This window comes from Rhinolophus sinicus, chromosome 3 (assembly GCF_057876585.1).
Source record: "Rhinolophus sinicus isolate RSI-liver-muscle chromosome 3, RSI-T2T, whole genome shotgun sequence".
Taxonomy (NCBI): domain Eukaryota; kingdom Metazoa; phylum Chordata; class Mammalia; order Chiroptera; family Rhinolophidae; genus Rhinolophus; species Rhinolophus sinicus.
Genome location: NC_142503.1, coordinates 159,110,283 through 159,128,199, shown reverse-complemented (window position 1 = coordinate 159,128,199; position 17,917 = coordinate 159,110,283). Strand labels below are relative to the sequence as shown.

Below are 17,917 nucleotides of genomic sequence, written 5' to 3'. Positions count from 1 at the left end.
GAAGTACCTTAGGTGTCGCTGGGGGTGGTGAGCTACTCTTTGTTCCCTATCCTTAACCCCACCTCAACTTCTTGTGTCTGCTTTTCATGTATAGATTTTGTTCAAGAAGGTGGGGTTCACTGCAGAAAAACAAAGTGTAGTGAAGACCACTAGACCATTTGATCTCTAAGATCCCTGCTTGCTCTTAAAAACAAAATCCTAGTAAGTTACCCCTCCTTAATAACATATTTGCTACGCACTGTGTTTGACCCAGTGGTTAATGTCTGGGGCGAGGAAGGGGAGTTCAACTGTGAGGAGAAAAAATGAGGTACAGGAAGGTCGTCATGCTATGGAAGCTTTGTTGCTGCACAACGCCTGCTCTGGAGCCCAGAATCAATCCTGGGGGTCTGTCCGTATGTCTGTGCTATGAGTCTGCCATTCTGTCTCCTGATGAGGCAGGACAGCCCAGCTCTGAGGCTCGGTGTGTGGTCCTGACCTGCTCACTGGGCCACACTGCTCCCTGGCAGGCTAGGTCCAGGCCGAGCCCTGCCTCTCACTGGACTTCCCCATGAGCTCCTGAGAAGAGAACGATTGGGTTACTACCCCAGAAACCATGAGTCCCTACAGATCCCCAGCCTCGCTTCTCCTTTTGTCCTTGTGTAAACACAGTGTGAAATCATTCCTCCTCCTCCCCGATGATCCATCCTTTAAGCACTAGACTGTATCAGTTACCAAATGCTATAATAATGCCATGTAACAAATAATCCTCCTAAATCTGAGTGACACGCAGTAATTATTTAGTTCAGGTATCTGAGGTCAGCTGGACAGCAGCTGACCTAAGTAAGCTAAGCTCAACTGAATGACTGCTGGTCTCATTCATCTGGGGGATGGCTGATCTCAGCAGGGTTTGCTAGGGCGACTGAGCTGGGGAAGTTCTGCTCCAAAAGTCTCATCCTTTTCCTGGGATTCATGGGCTAGCCTGAGCAAATACTTCTCATATTGATGGCAGAAGTACAGTGAGCAAGGCGTCCTAAGACCTCAGCTAGGAACTGGCACACTTTCATTTCTGCCTCCTTTGGCCCAGCCCAAAGCCAAGTAGGGGTGGGGGAGCTACTCTGCCCCTTTTGTGAGAGGAGCTGCGAAGTCACATGGCAAAGGGTGTGGGTAGAGAGGGGTGAAGCATCGGGGCTAACAATGCAATCTGGAGCGGGACCCTGTTTTCATATCCCAGCTCTGCCACCTACTAGATCGACAGATAATGTGGGGCAAGTCACAGAAGCTCTGCACCTCAGTTTCTTCACTTCAGAAATAGGGAACATGTTTATAACTATCTCATAGGATTGTTGTGAGGAATAAATGAGTTAATCCATGTAACTATCTCGTACATGATGCTTAACAGTGTTGTGAGTTGATGGTAAGCGGAGCTGAATTGGCTACTTTAATTCAACACATTTTGCTGAGCACCTACTGTGTCTCAAACCCTATAGAGGGAATGAAGAGATAACTGAAACCCAGTGCTGGTCCTTACATGCTCAGAGTCTTGGGATGGGGAGAAGATGTATGGAATTCACTCTGCTCGGTGTATAGGTTTAACCTCGACACTGAACAGGTATTCACTAAACCCTTTCACTAGTAGAGGTGCAGGCAGAGAAAAGCTCACCACACAGTGCAATTTCCCTGTTGCCCAAGCGTCTACCGGCAGAAAAGGGACTGCACATTTCCTCTACTCCTGAGGGTTTCCTGGAGCGCAGAGTTACTAGGTCTCCTATGAGGGCAACAGGCCCCAAAGGGATGCTGCTTCTCCCGAGTCGGAGGCTCACTGAGCTAAGACCACCTCCTCTCCAGTAGAAACGTTCTTCCCTCATCTGGCTAGAAGCTTCTCTGATGAGGTGGGACCATGTTTTCCCCCACCCCAGGTCTTCTTTCATATATCACTAGTGCTTAAGACATGGGCCTCACCAGCAATGCCCCCAAACCTGCCATTAAAACAATGCCCACCTTTGAAACAATGGCCTCAGGGAAGAAGGGAGAGATGCCTGGTGGCAGAGCAAGAACCACCACCTTTTGCAATTTACCCAGATAGAAGGGGCAGCAAGCAGACAATGCACCTAAAGCTCAGACATCGAAAGCTCATTCTGTCTCACTTTGGAACGTTTGGGGTTTTTTTTTCCATAGCAGCAGGAGATCCACTCTGCCATTCCTGTTTGCTTAGGACAGTTTCAGGGTCTTTTCTCTATCCCACTCCACCCCCATCTGTGATTTGCTTTTAGACATGAAGATTCTTGGGGTCCAAGTAAAACTGGGAAGAGGGAGATAATACCAGAGAGTTTGGGTAATATTTCAGCCTCCTTTGTCCCCATCCCAGTTCCCACCATCCAAAGAAAATGAAAGCTTTTGCTTACACAGGTGCGTCTGTAAGAGAAAGCTGAGCCCAGAGAATGAGCGAGGCCTGGGGGCAGCAGCAAGCTGCTGAGCCGTTCACACGTAGGCTCACCAGAGTGGCTTCTCGCTGTCAGCTCAAGTCTGGTGCCTCGTCCAGGCCCTCCGACTCTGGCTGGTCCTTCTGGCAGACCTGGTCTCCTGAGGTGTCATCAGTTCTCTAGGGAGTGGGATGTGAAGATGTGGGACCCAGGGTGGGGGGCGGGGGGTGAGATCACCCCAGCAAGGAGCTCAAGTGGCAGCAAAGGGTGAAGGCTGACAGAGGAGAGGAAGGCTGGATGGTGGCAGGCAGCACCGGGCAGGACAAATGAGGCTTCAGAGTCCATCCCTGCTGCTTCCTAGCTGTGTGACCTTGGCTAGTTCCCTGCCTTCTTTGTGTCTCAGTTTCCTCACCTGTAAAATGAGAATAGTAATATACTTCAACAAGTAGTTGTGAGGGTTAAATAAATTTAGAATATTGCTTGGTACATGGCGAGTACTATGTACATGTATGCTGTCATTTTTGTCATTACCTAAATGGTACCTTATCAGAGAGCTGAGAGGTAAACTAAGGCAGGAAGAAGCCAACAAGTACTGGTTCTGAGAACAGGCTCTCCGAAGGGTGAAATCCATCAGGCCAATCTCCCCGCATCTTTCTGGCATAAGGCGAGAGTCAAAAGGTAAAAAAGCCACTCCTGGATGTTGGCCTGAATAAGAGAGCAAGATAGATGTGTAAACTGCTGTAATCCAAGGCAGAAAGCAACAGAAGCTGTGAGCAACCCAGAAGGACCACATTGTAGCAGAGGTGTCATCAGAGCTGGGCCTTGATGTTTGAGAAGGAAAGGAAGGCCTTCCTGGCACCGTAAACAGGATGGGCAAAGGCACTAAAGCAGCTCAGAGAACAGGGAAACCTGATTCGGTTCAATTCGGCTGATATCTATTGAGTGCCTTTAGCATGCCAGGCACCACCACAGGCTCATTACTGCATTCAGTCTTGTCAACCACCCTTCAAGGTAAGTTTTATTGTACCCATTTTATAGATGAGTAAACTGAGAACCAGAAAAGAGAAGTAAATGGCCAGTGGCCCCCGTTAGTGAATGAAGGCTAAAGGCAGGCTTCTAACAAGTCCTTCCTGAACTTAAGTGCTCCCTCTCCCTGCCTGGCCTCACCCTCAGGGAGCCTGGCAGGAGAGCAGGAGGAGACCTCCATCCAGGCAGGTTGGTTTTTTCCCTCCTTTCCCTGGCCCCACATTAGCACTAGGGATTACTGCCGACCACCTTTGGGCCACCTCACTGATTCCTACCATTGCCCTTCAAGGCCGGATCGCACCTCCACAAGCTCCCTGACATCCCGCCTGCAGCTGCCCCTCTCGTCTCTAACAGCCGTGGCACTCTGGTTACAGTGCTGCATTTTCTCTTCCCGCCGTTCCCACAGGCCGCTGACCCAAGCTGGTAGGGTCTCTACTCTCTTTTTGTCCTGCTCAGCTCTCGCCGGTGTTCGGAGCTAGGCCCCAGCTCAATGCTGGATCCAGCAATGAGTAAACAGACCCCGTCTTGCCCTCACGGAGTCACCATCCTGATGGGAAGATAGGAGTAATCAAATAATCACATCCTTTGTGTATAATTACTAACTGTGATAAGAAGAGGAGGAGGCACCTGTCACCTGTTAGGGAGGTATGACAGGCGATGAGATCTTTAGGCAAGACCAGGCCTGAAAGACCAGGTTCATAAATCTCTCAGGGGTCAGGGAAGCTTCCGAGGGGAAGGGGGAAGGATGTTCCATTTGTGCTGAGATTTGAAGGTGACGAGAAGTTCATCCCAAAGGCTCAGGCAGAGGGAACAGCATGTGCAAAGTCCCCAACGTGGGAAGAAGTCAGGTACATCTGGGGAGAATAAGGGGGGCCCTGGTACCTGGACCACAGGGATCCAGAGGAAAACTCACACAAGATGAGGCTGGGAGGCTCAGAGGGTGTTGGGGCTGCATGAGATTTTGGACTTTCTCCCAAGATCCCTGAAAGATAATTAGTTATTTGGCCTCTGGGCAGGGGGTAGGGGGTGTGCCCAGTGTGGACGCTCAGCAGACCCCACTTAAGCTAGAATGGAGCTGGGTGTTGACTGTAGCTGTAGACAAGCGCTGGCCAGTGTGCCGCGCATTTGGGATTTGACGCTCCCCCTGGTGACCTGGCGGAGGCCTCCACCTTAGCCCATGTGATGGGTTTGCGAGCCACGCGCCCCACTGATGCTCACGCTCCATGTGATTTCAGTGCCTTCTTGGGACTCACTGATGCTTTTGAAAAAGACAAATAAGATTCTGAGAAAGGGAGTAGCAGCTGATACAACTTTGGCTACCGTCCATAGGAGAGCAGCCCAGGAACTGTGGTTTTTCTCCCCGTCTGTCATCAATATCAAGGGCAGAGAAGTGGCAAGCTGCCCAACGCGGCTCCAGTGTCACTGCAACTGGCCTGTTGGTTCCCGTCAAAAACAACTTTGTTTTGCTTTGTTGGTATTTGGGGTTCATAAATCTCTGAGCGGCATACATTCCCCAAGCATGAAAGCCAAGCACCAGCAGAGGAACAGCCAGAGATCAGGGCCGAGGTTAGGGAGACAGACTTGACATCACTTTTAGGAAATCCATTCTCTGGTTGGAAGCAAATGCCAACTGGGGGAAGAAACCAGAACTTTGTAACTTAGTGCCCCAGCCCTGAGGGGTTTTGTCCTCCTCCTTGTGGCCAGACTTCACGAATCCTGCCCCCAGGAGGTCGGGGTTGGGGGCGCTGGGGGAGACAGGACTGGTCCTCCACCTGGGAGAAGGCGCACACGGCTCTGCCTTCTCTCTCACTTGCTTCTCCCACTCAAACCCAAAGCAGAGGACGGGGCGCCGAAAGGCAGGAGGGAAGCCCTTCTCTGAAAAGGAGTTTCCCTCCCTCCTGGTGGGTCCTTTGTATGAAAGGCTGATCTCCCAGGGGTAGCACATCACCAGGGCCCAAGCTACTTGATCACGGACTTGCTCTAACTTCCTCCCAGCTGAGTGATTTGGGACAATTTATTTAACCTCCTGGAGGTGTGTGTGTGTGTGTGTGTGTGTGTGTGTGTGTGTGTGTGTGTGTAAATATACACATATCTCACAGGGTTGGTGTGAGGTTTAAATAATTAACATAAAATTAATGGTTAAATACCTAGAATAGTGCCTAGAATATGTCAGTGCTCACTAAATATTGTTTTCTTTTTCCTCTTCCTCATGGATGGAAGAAAGCATCCCAGCCAAATGTGGGTCCTGGTCTCTAACCAGTCAATCAATCAATATCTATGACTACTAACTATGAGCGAGATCTTTATTTGAGGAACTAAGGATACAGTAAGGAGAGAGCAGCATGTCATGGCACTTAGAGAACGTACGAATATTCTAGAATATCAGCCATGTGAGAATAAACAGATAGACATGCACTATGTTTGTGATCATACCATGAGGAAAACTGAAAAATAAGGGGATAAGAGTGACAGGGGACCTGGTGATGGACAAGATGGCATTGAAACAGAGACCCTAATGACCTGAGGGAGTGAGCCATGCAGACACCTGGGGGAAGAATATTCCAGGCAGAGGAACAGCCAGGGCAAAGATGCTGATGAGAGAACAGGTCTGACATGATCTGGGAACAGCAGGGGAGCAGTGTGGCTGGAGCAGAGGGATGGAGGGGAGGGCAGGAAATGAGGGGCCGACTGGGTGGGCTCATGCAGGGCGTTGCAGGGAGGAGTCTGGCTTTCACTGTGCGTCTGGGGTGGGAAACTGACTGAGATGAGGAGTGATGGGAGCTGACAGGTCTTGGCAAAATCCTTCTGGCCGTGCTTGCTCAAGAAGCACTGGTAGTGGGAAGGCCGTGAAGACACAATTTACGGCCTCCTCTTCACTGGTTCTCACCACCTCGCAGGCTCGGGAGCAGGCGTGGGTCTGCATTTCCTGACTGTCAGCGCATTCCTTCCTCTGGTGCAGAGCTGCCTCCCTCTGCTGGAGTCAGATGCAGGAAGCGGAGGACTATGAACCATGGTGGGGGACATCTCCAGGGGGCGCCAGGGAGCCACATAAAGTGTTGCCCCAGAGTCAGGCATTGTGAGTGGCCTGTGCATGTGTGTGCATGTATGTGTCCACATGTGTGCATGCACTGTGTATTTCTGTGTGTGTGCATGCATGTGGGTATGTCCGTGTGTGTCCGTGTGTGTGTGTGTGTGTGTGTGTGTGTGTGTCCATTCCTGGGACAGAGTTGGAGACGGTGAGTCCCTTGTCTGCAACTGCGCTTCTTCGTCCACTCTCTGCCCACCTCCCAGCTCTGCACAGCTGACACTGGTGTCTCTCACCTCTGTGGCATGCCCTCACTGGCCAAAGACTTCTGCTCCTTCATCCCCCTGTCCTCACCTGACCAGGCTCCCCTTCCCCAAGGCTGCCTCCAGGCTGGTAAGTCCATTCATGGCCTGGACTTTGTAAATACGGCACTAATGGTCTAACATACTCTTCTCCCACTGCCACTTAGGGCCACGACACTAAATTCATGTGGCAGATTAAGAATCACGAAGACAGGGTTGGCAGCTATACAAGCACTTGCTACCACTGTCTCCTCCTGTATCCACAGCAGGCACTGCCATTGATCACACTAGTCTTGCCCACTGAGCCCAGACTTGACCTCAGAATCTTTCTTAAATCACTGCTCCCAGAAGCACTAATAATCAATTGACAAGGGTAAGTGAGACAGCACATAGCTAACATCCTGACGGTAAGGTGTTCTAGTTTTGCCTGTGGGGACTCTAATTCTATGGCTCTTATGATGGAACTTCTGGCCACTGTATCCATTTGCTGAGTAAAAAAAAAAAGTGTGGAAGAAACCACTCGTTTCCGTACAATAAGCCTTATTCAAGTAGGTGACCCAGGCCATCACCCGCGACCACTCAGACCAGGGGTCAGTGCCCAGGGGTGGACAGTAGGAGCTCGCAGTACAAGCCTCAGATTCAGAGCCCTATCCTGCAGCCTCTGGGACCTTGGGCAGGTCACTGCAGCTCTCTGACCCTTGGCTTCCCCTTTGCTGCCCCCATCACAGGGTTGTCATGGAGATCAAATGATAGCATACATGTGAACAGTCTTTGACACTTATAAAGTGCCCTACACATGGAAGGGGCAACAACAATGATAAAATTCTATTCTGCTGATTGGTTTTCCGTGATCTGAAGGCTTTGGCTTGTGGTAGGAATCCACCCAGTAAGCCCCGTGGGTCCCACGTTTGGTAGCCCTGTTAGTAGTAACAACTGGACAGAGGCATGGCTTAGATGTGTAACAGGCCAAACATGCCCTGAAAATGGAGGGGAGCAGCTGCAAAGTAGGCATCTGAGGTCCTCCCCAGTTCTCCTGCTACTGCTGACCTGTAGTGCAGCCCTGAACACCTCTGGACCTCACTGGGGCTAAACCTCCTCTGCCAAAGGCGGATGAGGCTTACTCACTCGCCCAAGTCCTGTGAGGGTCAGTGATGGCTGAAACCCAAGCTGCTACACAGATGTGAGTTGTTACTGTTTGTGATTTGGCACAAAGATGCCGAAGGGGCAAAGCATTTGGCTCAACACCAAGGCTTTCCATGAAGTGGAAGCTGCCATGTGATTTCACCGAACAGGAAGATTGGGGGGCTAGGGTAAGAGTTATGGGGCTGTCTCTCTGCTTTGCCTCAGCTGCCCCAGCCAAGCAGTGGCCCCTGTGGAAGCCAGAGCTTTGCAGGCTGCTTCAGCAGGAGGGGGTTAGCCGCAGTGCTGGGGCCATGGCCACTAGGACCCCAGGCTTGGCGGGGAGGTTGGAAGTCAGTTCCCTGACTCTTTAGGGGACAGAGATGAGAGAAGGGAGATGGAGAGGGAGGAGGGGTGAGAGAAGGAGGAGAGAGGAGGGAAAAGAGAGAAAAATAATAGCAGAGGAGACCAGCAGAAGCTGGAAGAAGCAGAGGTGGAGAAAAGAGTGATGGAGGAAAGGAGATATTTCTTCCCCATGAGACTGGAAATTCTCTAGGGAAGGGACTGGTCTCCCCAATTCAGACTGGGTCTCCCTAAAAATAGGTTGTATGCCTCCCCTATCAGACTATGGCCCCCACAGGGCAGGGGCTGGGAATCTTCCATCAGACTGTGGACTCTGCCAAGTAGGGACTATGTCAACCACCTCATAGAGGGGCTCCCCAAGATAGGGGAACATACTTCCCCACAGCCAAGACTTTCCAAGGTAGGTGACCTGCCCGTGGGGCCCCCCATACTCCTGGGACCCAGACTGACTCCTCTCCTTTCCTCTTCTCCCCACCCCAGGCTTCACAGACACCTTCAACATGGACACCAGGAAGCCCCAGGTCATCTCTGGCTCCAGGGACGCCTTCTTTGGCTACACGGTACAGCAGCACGACATCGGCGGCAAGAAGTGGTGAGTGAGAGCTGTCACCCCCACTCCCGGCCCCCCATCCTGTCCCTGAGCCAAGCGGCTGCCAGACTGGCCCTCACATGTAGACATGCCCGTTTCCAGTGACTTGACTTCTTGTCCTGGCAGGTAGAGGCTACATAGACTCGGCTTCTGACTCTGAAAACTTGAGCATTCCATTTCAGAGGCCCTCAGTCTTCTCATCTGAGAAATGGGAATAAACTTCTCCTGGTTATGTGATAGCACAGTTAGCAGGCGCCCAGGAACCCATACTAGTTAGTTACACCCTTCCATCTCCTCTCAGGGCCTCAGTGTCTCATGAGTGGGGGCAGCACCTCTGGTCTTGGCTGCTTGCAGAGCTGTGGGCGGTGTCTGAGGAGATGGATGTGAATGTGCTCACAAGTTAAAACACAGGCAATGGTGGGGCCAAGGGAAGTGAGAGCGAGACAGAGTGGTGGGAGAGGGCCAGAAAGATCCCCAGGATGCCTCTGGGATGGGGGCAACCAAGAGGAGGGGAGGATTCACCTCCGACTTTTTAAAATAACTTTATTGGGTTATATTTAACGTGTCGTAAAATTCACTCATTTCAAAGTGTACGGTTCAATGATTTTTTAAGTAAATTGACCAAGTTGTGCAGCCATCACTACAAATCAGACTTAGAACACTTTCATCACCCCAAGAGGACCCCCCATGCACATGTTAATCGCCATTCTCCTCCCTCTGACTGGTTTTCAGCTGACAGAAGGTAAGGCTTTCCTTCCTTCCGAAGCTAGAAAGGGCCAGGTCTCTATTTGGCCCTCTCAGACGCCCTTGCCAAGTTCAGGGACCACACGAACACCGGCCATTAATGTCCTGTGCTGCCCTCTTCCCAATCTGGCCTCTGCCTGCCGTCCCCAACCTCTTCTCCTTCCACGTCCTCCTCCTTCTTTGTTGTGCTCAACACTCAACGCTAGTCAGGTTGCATTCTATCAGTTTTCCCAGTTCTCCAGACCTTTGTACATGCTGTTCGCTCCTCCCTTGGTATCCTCACCTACCTTCCACTCTCACCTCACCCCAATATTCAGATCAGGCTGGTTCTCTCAGAGATGATAGATAGATAGATAGATAGATAGATAGATAGATAGATAGATAGATAGATAGAAAGATAGATAGATAGACGGTAGATATTTTTTTGTAAAGGAGTATCTTACTTGGTATCTTTCTATTGAGGTATAATTAGATATAATATGCATAGACATCTTAACTGCACAGCTCAGTGAATTTCTGCATATGTGTTTGCCTGTGTAGTCACCTCACAGAACATGACATAGAACATTTCCAGCTCCCCAGAAAGCGCCTCTGTGCCCCTCGCCCAGTCAGTGCCCCTCCAGGTGACCACTATTCAGTCTCCTATTGCCATAGATTCGTTTTGTCTGTTTTTGAACTTTATATAGATGACATCATACAGTAGATGCTCATTTGTACCAGACCTGTTTGACTCGGCATGCTGTCTTTGAGGTTGAACATATTGACAAATGTGTTATACTTCATGCTTCTTCACTGCTGTGTAATGTTCCACTGTAGCAATCCAACACAATGTTTATCTTCATTCTACTAGTGATGGATATTTGAATTGTTTCCATTTTGGGCTATTACCATTCTTATACATGTCTGATGGACATATGCCCTCGTTTTTACTGGGAATAGACTGCTGCTCTCTTTGGACTCTAGTTCCCTGTGCTCAGTAAGAAAAGTGCTCTCATAGGGAGAGAGTTTGGGTGAATGTGGGTTTAGCTCCTCTGCTTCTCTTTTCTAAAGTATTGAGCTTTGCATTGACTGCTGTCCAGTGCCTAAAAAGTTGTCTTATATATTTTGTCTGGCTTTCATCATTGTTTATGGCTGGAATTGAAAGTCTTCTTTCATATTCTCTAACCAACTTAGATATCACTTCTGAGAAAACAATCAAACTGGATTGTAATTGCCTGTTTCATTGTCTTTCTTCCTGAGATCAGGGGTATAATCCCTGGCATTTAGTGGATGCTAATAAGAACATACTATGAAAGACGAAATTAATTATTTGAAATTCTCTCAACCAGCCTGGACATAAAATACACAGCATCCATGTTCTTTACATGGTATGAAGAGTTAAAGACTAAATGGAAATGGCTTTTCCAAGATAGAATTTGTTTTGACCAATATTTGTTTATTAAGCATCTGTTAATAAATTTCACTAGACTCTGCAAAATATTGATTTGAGTAAGACATGGTTTCACTCTCCAATAACTCACAGACCAGTTGAGGAAACAACACTAATACCCTTGAAATAATTTAAAAACAATACAAGACAAAATATGACCTGGTGTTAATTATGTTCATTGTGTAAGACCACTTTCTCTGTGAAGACTTTCTGGATCCCTCTCCTTGCCTACAATGGTCTTACCTTCCCCAAACCCTCTCTCTCATGGCGCACATGAGTTTTTACCTTGTGTTGGAATTGCTTTAGCCCATGGCCCAGACTCTTCCTGATGCCTGGGTGTGGAGCTGGCTTTCATTCCTTAAGGCAGAGCTGGCATGCCTTGGTCTGCATTTCGTGGGTCAACAGTGGGGCCAGGAAATCTGTATTTTTAAAATCTCCCCAAGCGACTCTAGCAGGGAGAATGGGGCTGCTGAGGACACCACCTGCACTGAGGCGGGGGAGATGCCCCTGGGAAACCATCACTCCCCTGCCCCTGCCCCAAAGTCCAGGTCCAAGCATTGCCCCAGAGCAAGACCTACCAGCTGTCTTCCACCGCACACAACCGTGGGGTCTGGCCCCCTACTTACCAAGCTGTGAGACTCCTTGAATGTCAAGGGCACAAGACTCTGACGTAAATGGCTAGAGGAGAGGTGACACACCTGATGGGCTGCCACTTTATTTTCTTACCCCTTCCGCTTCTGCCCACTGCATGCATCCCCAAGTCAGACCTCAAGCTACACAAAGCTGACTGTACCCCAGTGCTTCGCACATCTTGAACAGTTTTCCACATGCCTGGGTTTTAGCAACAATAACAACATTACAGACACACAAAAAGGAAAAGAGAAAACAAATTCCTCCCGGGCTGAGTGTTCCCTGCCCCTGCTTCTTACGCCCTTGTGTATTTTCAGAGAAATTTAATCCACATGACTTTAATGCATGTACATTGAAATCATTAAGTCAGCTGGCTTCTAAGACCATTTGATGTCCCAGAAGCTCTGGTATAGGGTTTGCAGAGGGCTTCTCCAAGCCTTTGGTCCGCTGGAGCAGGAAGCCTCCTGGTGCTGAGATAACACAGAGCTGGGCCCCGCAAGTTCCCAATTTGTCATTGAAGCTCTCACCCCTGGAGAGAGAAGCCTCAGCTGTTGGCAAGGCGGGCCATTTCGCCTCCTCCCCTTGAGGGCATTTGGGGAGCAGAGGCCTGACAACACGTAAGGGCTCCAAAAGGGGACCCCTTTGAAACTCAGTGGGCTTTAAGAGGCCATGGTAAACTCCCAGGAGGTGCAGGTGCAGGGGCACGAGCAACTTATAAGAGAAGTACGCGTGTCCTCAATTTTACAGGCAAGGCAACTGAGGTTCCGAGAGAGAGATGACATAATTAATAAGTGTTCAAGCTCGATCTGGAGCCCAGATCTTGGTAGGCCCAAGGGGGCACAGAACGGAAGCAGCCCCAGCCCTGAGACTGGCCGGCAACCTTAGCCCTCCACGCCGTGCCCCTCCTACTGGCTACACTGCTGGTCCCACCAGAGCCAAGGCTGTGGTATCCCCAGGGCTCAACAATAGCAGATTCACATAAACACGTGTGGGAACGAGTGCTGAGCCCAGCCCGGAAAAGAGGGCGTATGCTCACAGAGCCCCAATTCTGGGTGATAATTACCAAGAGAGGGCACACCAAAAGGATTGTAGGAGTTCGTGTAGGGGAGAGTGAATCGCTAACTCAGCAGGACTAGGTGGCAGAGGGAATTGGGAGAGGGTTATGAAGAGGGGACTTCCAGATAGGTGGGATTTCCATGTGCAGAATGGAGATGGGTGAGAAGAGTATAAGATGGAGGGAATAGCATGGGCAAGAGTACAGAGGTGGAGGGGCGGCCAGATGGCTCAGCTGGTTAGAGCGCGAGCTCTCAACAACAAGGTTGATGGTTCAATTCCCGCATGGGATGGTGGGCTGCACCCCCTGCACCTAAGATTGAAAACAGCAACTGGACTTGGAGCTGAGCTGTGCCCTCCACAACTAGATTGAAGGACAACGACTTGGAGCTGCTGGGCCCTGGAGAAAAACAGTTCCCCAATATTACCCAATAAATTTTTTTTTAAAAAGTGCAGAGGTAGTACTTCTACAGAGTAGAAGAAGCCACATTTAGAGAGAGGACACTGTCCCATGCATGTGGAGAAGAAGGTGCAGAAAGCAGAGCAGTTAGAAAAAAGGCTGAAAGGAGGAGGATCGTACTTTGGAGATTCTTAACTACCAGGCAACAGGATTGTCTCTGGGAGGCAATGGGGAGCCACTGGAGGTTTTAGAGCAGGAGACTGGTTCACAAGAGTTTTTAGAGCAATCAGCTTGGCTACCATTCGGAGACTAGAATTGACAGAGGAAGGGGTAGTCTGGTGGGAACACCATGGAAGTCTTGGTGAAGGGAGGGTCTAAGAGGTGGGGTCTTGATGAAGGGGCCTGCTTTATGAGCGTCCATTGTCCATTCATTTATCCCTGAGAATCCATGCTAAGTCCTGAGAATTCGATGGTAAACAAAACTGTAAAGTCCCTACCCTGATGGAGCTTTTCTTCTAGTAGGACAAACATATTACTAATTTGTTCATCATCGGTCAGATGGTGAGATGTGCAATGAAGAAGCATTAGGCAGGGTAAGGGGACTTGGGAGCGGTGGGTGGGGGTGCAGGCTGCTACCTTATACAGGCCGTCAAGGAAGGCCTCACTGCTAAGGTGACGACAGTCAGAGACCCAAAGGAAAGGGAGAATGTGAAACAATCATGGATACCTGAGAAAAGAGTATTCTAGGCAGAGGGAATGGCGAGTGCAAAGGCCCTGAGATGGGAAGAAGCTTAGAATATGCAAGGGATGAGTATGGCTAGAGTAGGCTGAGCTAGGGTCAGAATAGAAGGAGGCGGAATCAGAGACGAAACAAGAGGAGCATGACTGAGGACATGTTAGCTGGGAAGATAGTGAAAAGGCAGAAAAGCAAGATCCAGCAGCAGGGGACAGAGTCTGGGACAACAGAGGAGCTAAGCGTTGGTTCCACTGGTCTGAAGTATCTGAGGATCGTCTGGGTGGTGCAGGTGGCCAGCCCACAGCAGAGGACGGTGCCCTTCAGCGAGACAGAGACTCAGGTGTGTATTGGGAGAACTATATTCTCAGAGGAGCAGTTAGGAGAGACAGAAGAGGGGCTGGGCCAGAACCCTGCGTGCCTGTGGGCGTGAGGGGAGGAGGGAGAGAGATCAGAGGTACAGTAGAGGGCGTGTGTTGAGGGGAGAATTGTGAGAAAGAGGGGGAGGAGCTGCCTGTCCCCAACCAGGGGGTGAGGTGCAGCGCACCAGTGCTTCCCCCAGAAGTGGCTGCGGGGAGCTAACAACACTGTGCAAATTTCCACGGGCCCATAGCCCTTATGATATGATGAACTACTCCTGAGCACATCCATGCACACAGAATAGTCTAGAGATCTTACAATGACTCATTGCAACATATGTAAAGCATCTGCAATTACTGCTCTAAAGCAGTGGTTCTCAAACCACTGTGGCATGCTTCAGAATTCCCTGGGAGCTTTGTTAACGTAGATTACTGGGCCCCACCTCCAGAGATTCTGATTCAGTAGGTCCGGGTGGGGCCTGAGACTTTGTTTTTCTGACAAGTTCACAGGAGGTTGTGGTCCTGCTGGTCTGAGAACCACACACAGAACCACCAGCCTAGAGATTTCTGTTCCCAGTATCTTAAGCTGGTGACTACAGGCAGACACAAAATCCCCTGAACCAGTGTAGGTGGCCCCATGTGTGGGAAAATGGGTGCATTGGGAGCCCAGAGACAGCTGAGGGTGCAGATGGAGGCGGGACTGGGAGGAGGAAGAGCAGGGTATTTTTGAGGAGATTTGCTCATATCTCATTATTATCATTGACCCAAAGCCCCTCCCATCTTTCTTAGCCCTTCCTCTGCCTCCCCCTACTTTTCAATAACTTAACTCAAAGCTTATGTGCTTAGTGCGTGGGTGCCCTGTGTAGGGACCTTGAGGCAGTGGGGAAGAAAACCCAGAAATCTGTCAGGCTTGGAAGAAACCTTCCACCAGGGTTAAGTGCAGATCCTACCGGCACCCCCGCACCACACCCATCTCCTCCCAGAGGCTGGTGTCATAAGAGAACGGGCTCAGCCTTGAAGGCAGACCAAGTTGGAATGGCCTGGCCGGACACAGGTGGAAGCCATGTCTCCCAGAAACCTCTCTGCATATGTATGTCTTCTGCTGGACACAGAGGGGCTGTCTCCTTATCCTGAAGAAGAGGTCACCACTGCTGTCATCTTCAGTGGACCCCAATTCTCAGAGGTGGGTGGCTTGGGAAGGGACAGTGTCTGGGAGCAGGTTCAGGTGGCACAGACGGACAGTAAACATGGTGGAACTAGCCTTCTGGGCTACTACACCTTCTGGGACACCGCCCCCCACCCCGCCTGAGTGGGGTCTTAGAAATTGTTCACCCCAACCCCCTTATTTTACAGACAAGGAAACTGAGGCCCAGAGATACAGACTACATGAAGGTCACACAGCAAGTCAGTGGGAGCGCCAGGACTGAAACCCAAGTGTCCAATTCCCAATCCCATGCTTCCACTTCCTATGATATTTCCACCTGGAGCTGAGTTGAAAACTGCAAAGGGTTAGTTCACCCACCAGCCAGGGTCCCCTGTCTCAAGATTACTAGATGACTGTGGAGTGGATCACCTCACAGGAAACTTCTTTTGTTCTTTAAAAAAAATAAAAAAGATTACTAGGTGATATCTACCTAACGTAAATTCTAATTTGGATAAGGCATCCTTTTATAATATCTTATGTACTGACTTTTCCAGGTAACAAGTTTGCTTGGACAAGGTTCACTAGGACCTTCTATGGCTAAACCCAGAGGCCCACTGATGGTAGAATTTGAGGTTGACTGGAAAAGTAATCATGGAGGAATCAATCCACAAAAATTGGCTCTGAACCCTAGGCTGAGGGGTGAAGCTCCTTGCAGGGCCATTCCCTCCCCTCGCAGCCCCAAGGCTTCCCAGCCTCTCATTTGAGGCGCTTTTCTGCAGTGTTACAGCAGTGTCTCGGGAAGGGGGTGGCACAGATCTTCTGCCTCAGCAGGTAAATGAAAGCCCATCACAGTGGCTTCTTACTCAGGGAAGTTCCAGGCTTCAGAACCACACAAACTTAAGTCCCCACCTCTGTGAGGTCACTTTCCAAGCTGTGGGAATTTGAGCACATCACATCCACCTACGGGACCATAGTTTCTTCATCAATAAAATGGCCATGGAGATGAGAACCCCAAGGGGTTCTTATGAGGAAGAAACAGGAGAAGGTATGCGAAGTGTCTACCTTGTACAGCTGCTGGGTCAGTTAGCTCCCGATGGCGGCCTAGCCCCAAAGAAAGGAGAGGGTGTCTGGGGAGAGGTTTTGAGGAAAAGGGCCTCGGAAACTGCTGTTGGGACAGAATGACAGATCTTATCCAATTCTGTCCCTCCTCCTCGGTGACCATAGGGTTGTGAAGCCCGGGGCAGCCTCAGGCTTTATTGCCTGAGGAACATCCCCGAGGAGCATCCTAAGCTCATTCTTTTCCTGGCTCAGGCCCCCAACGCAGGCTCCCAACACCACAGCTCATAAATGCCCTCTGCTATTTTCTCTTGGAACAAATAAAATTCGGCACCATGACTCATTCTGGTTAAAGGATAAATCACTACAGAAGCAAAGCCCAGGATAGGATGAAACCACCCAACGCACGAGAGAGACGGAAAAAGAGAGAGAAAAACTGTACTCGTGGGGAAATGTTGGCCCAGGGCCCCAAGCCAAGCCACCCAGCAGACCCTGGCAGGCTGCATGGACAAAAACAGTGTGAGCTGCAGAGGGCTGGAGGAGTGGAAATCCAGACAGTGGCCCTCACAGGCAGGAGCTGGGGCACCTTCAAGCCTTCCAAAAGACAAAGCAGCATGGAGAGCGGCCAAGAAGAACCTGTCAGCCCCAGAACGCCCCGAGAATGCTGAGGCAGTGCGTGCATTTAAGATAAGGCTGGCAGAAGGCTCCCAAGCTATTTGTATCTCCAAGCAATTTTTTTTCTGGAACTTGAAGTGAGGGCCCAGGTAACCTCTGACACACACACAGTGGTCAACTGGAGCCGGAGGTAAGGCCAGTCCGCAGGGACATAGAATGGTTGAGGCAGGGGGCCAACTATTAGGGGTTTGGGGTATGAAACACACAATCTCGGTAGCGGAAATATTGAAAGGAAAGTCTCCTGGTTACTAACCTCCGCAAAAGAAAATAAATTTTATTTGGGCAGTTCAAGGAAGCCAGAGGGACTTGCCAACTCAGCATCTTCTCCACCCGCCGCCCCTCCCATCCCAGCAGGCTGTGGGCTCTTCTGCTCCCCTCCCTTCTCTGACGCCAACACTGTTGGTTTTGTGACCCCAATGTCCTTCCTAAGTCCAGCAAGGAGAAGGAAGGGGAGTTCCTCACACGAGGTAGAGAATAAACTAACACTGAAATTGACTCCATCTTGAGAATAACTTTTTATTTTTTGGAACAAAAAATTGTAACTGAATCACACTTGGAGAAGTGAGCAAATCATAAGTGACATACAATATACATGTAATAATCACATCCATCTCAATAGATGCTTATTAAGTGAACACACCCACATAACTGCCACCCTGATCAAGATACAGGCTTCAGCCAGGGCTCCAGAGGCCTCCCTTGTGTACCCTCATTATCAGTATCCCCTCCAAATCTAATCACTATTCTGACTAAGATCAAAATTGGTTAGTTTTGCCTATTTTTGAATGTTATATAAATGGAATCATAAAGTATAGTTGACATACAATGTTATGTTAGTTTCAGGTGTACACAGAGATTCAACATTTATATA

At 49.8% G+C, this 17,917-nt stretch overlaps 1 protein-coding gene across 1 annotated transcript in view; it reads left to right on the top strand.

The window, feature by feature from the left end:
- The window catches only part of ITGA11 (integrin subunit alpha 11), a 124,870-nt gene that overhangs the window by 21,186 nt on the left and 85,767 nt on the right, over window positions 1–17,917 (top strand). Inside the window, exon 2 of the mRNA XM_019725629.3 lies at window positions 8,715–8,826. Within this exon, the coding sequence (XP_019581188.3) occupies window positions 8,715–8,826 (112 nt within the window). The remainder of the gene's footprint in view (window positions 1–8,714; window positions 8,827–17,917) is intronic.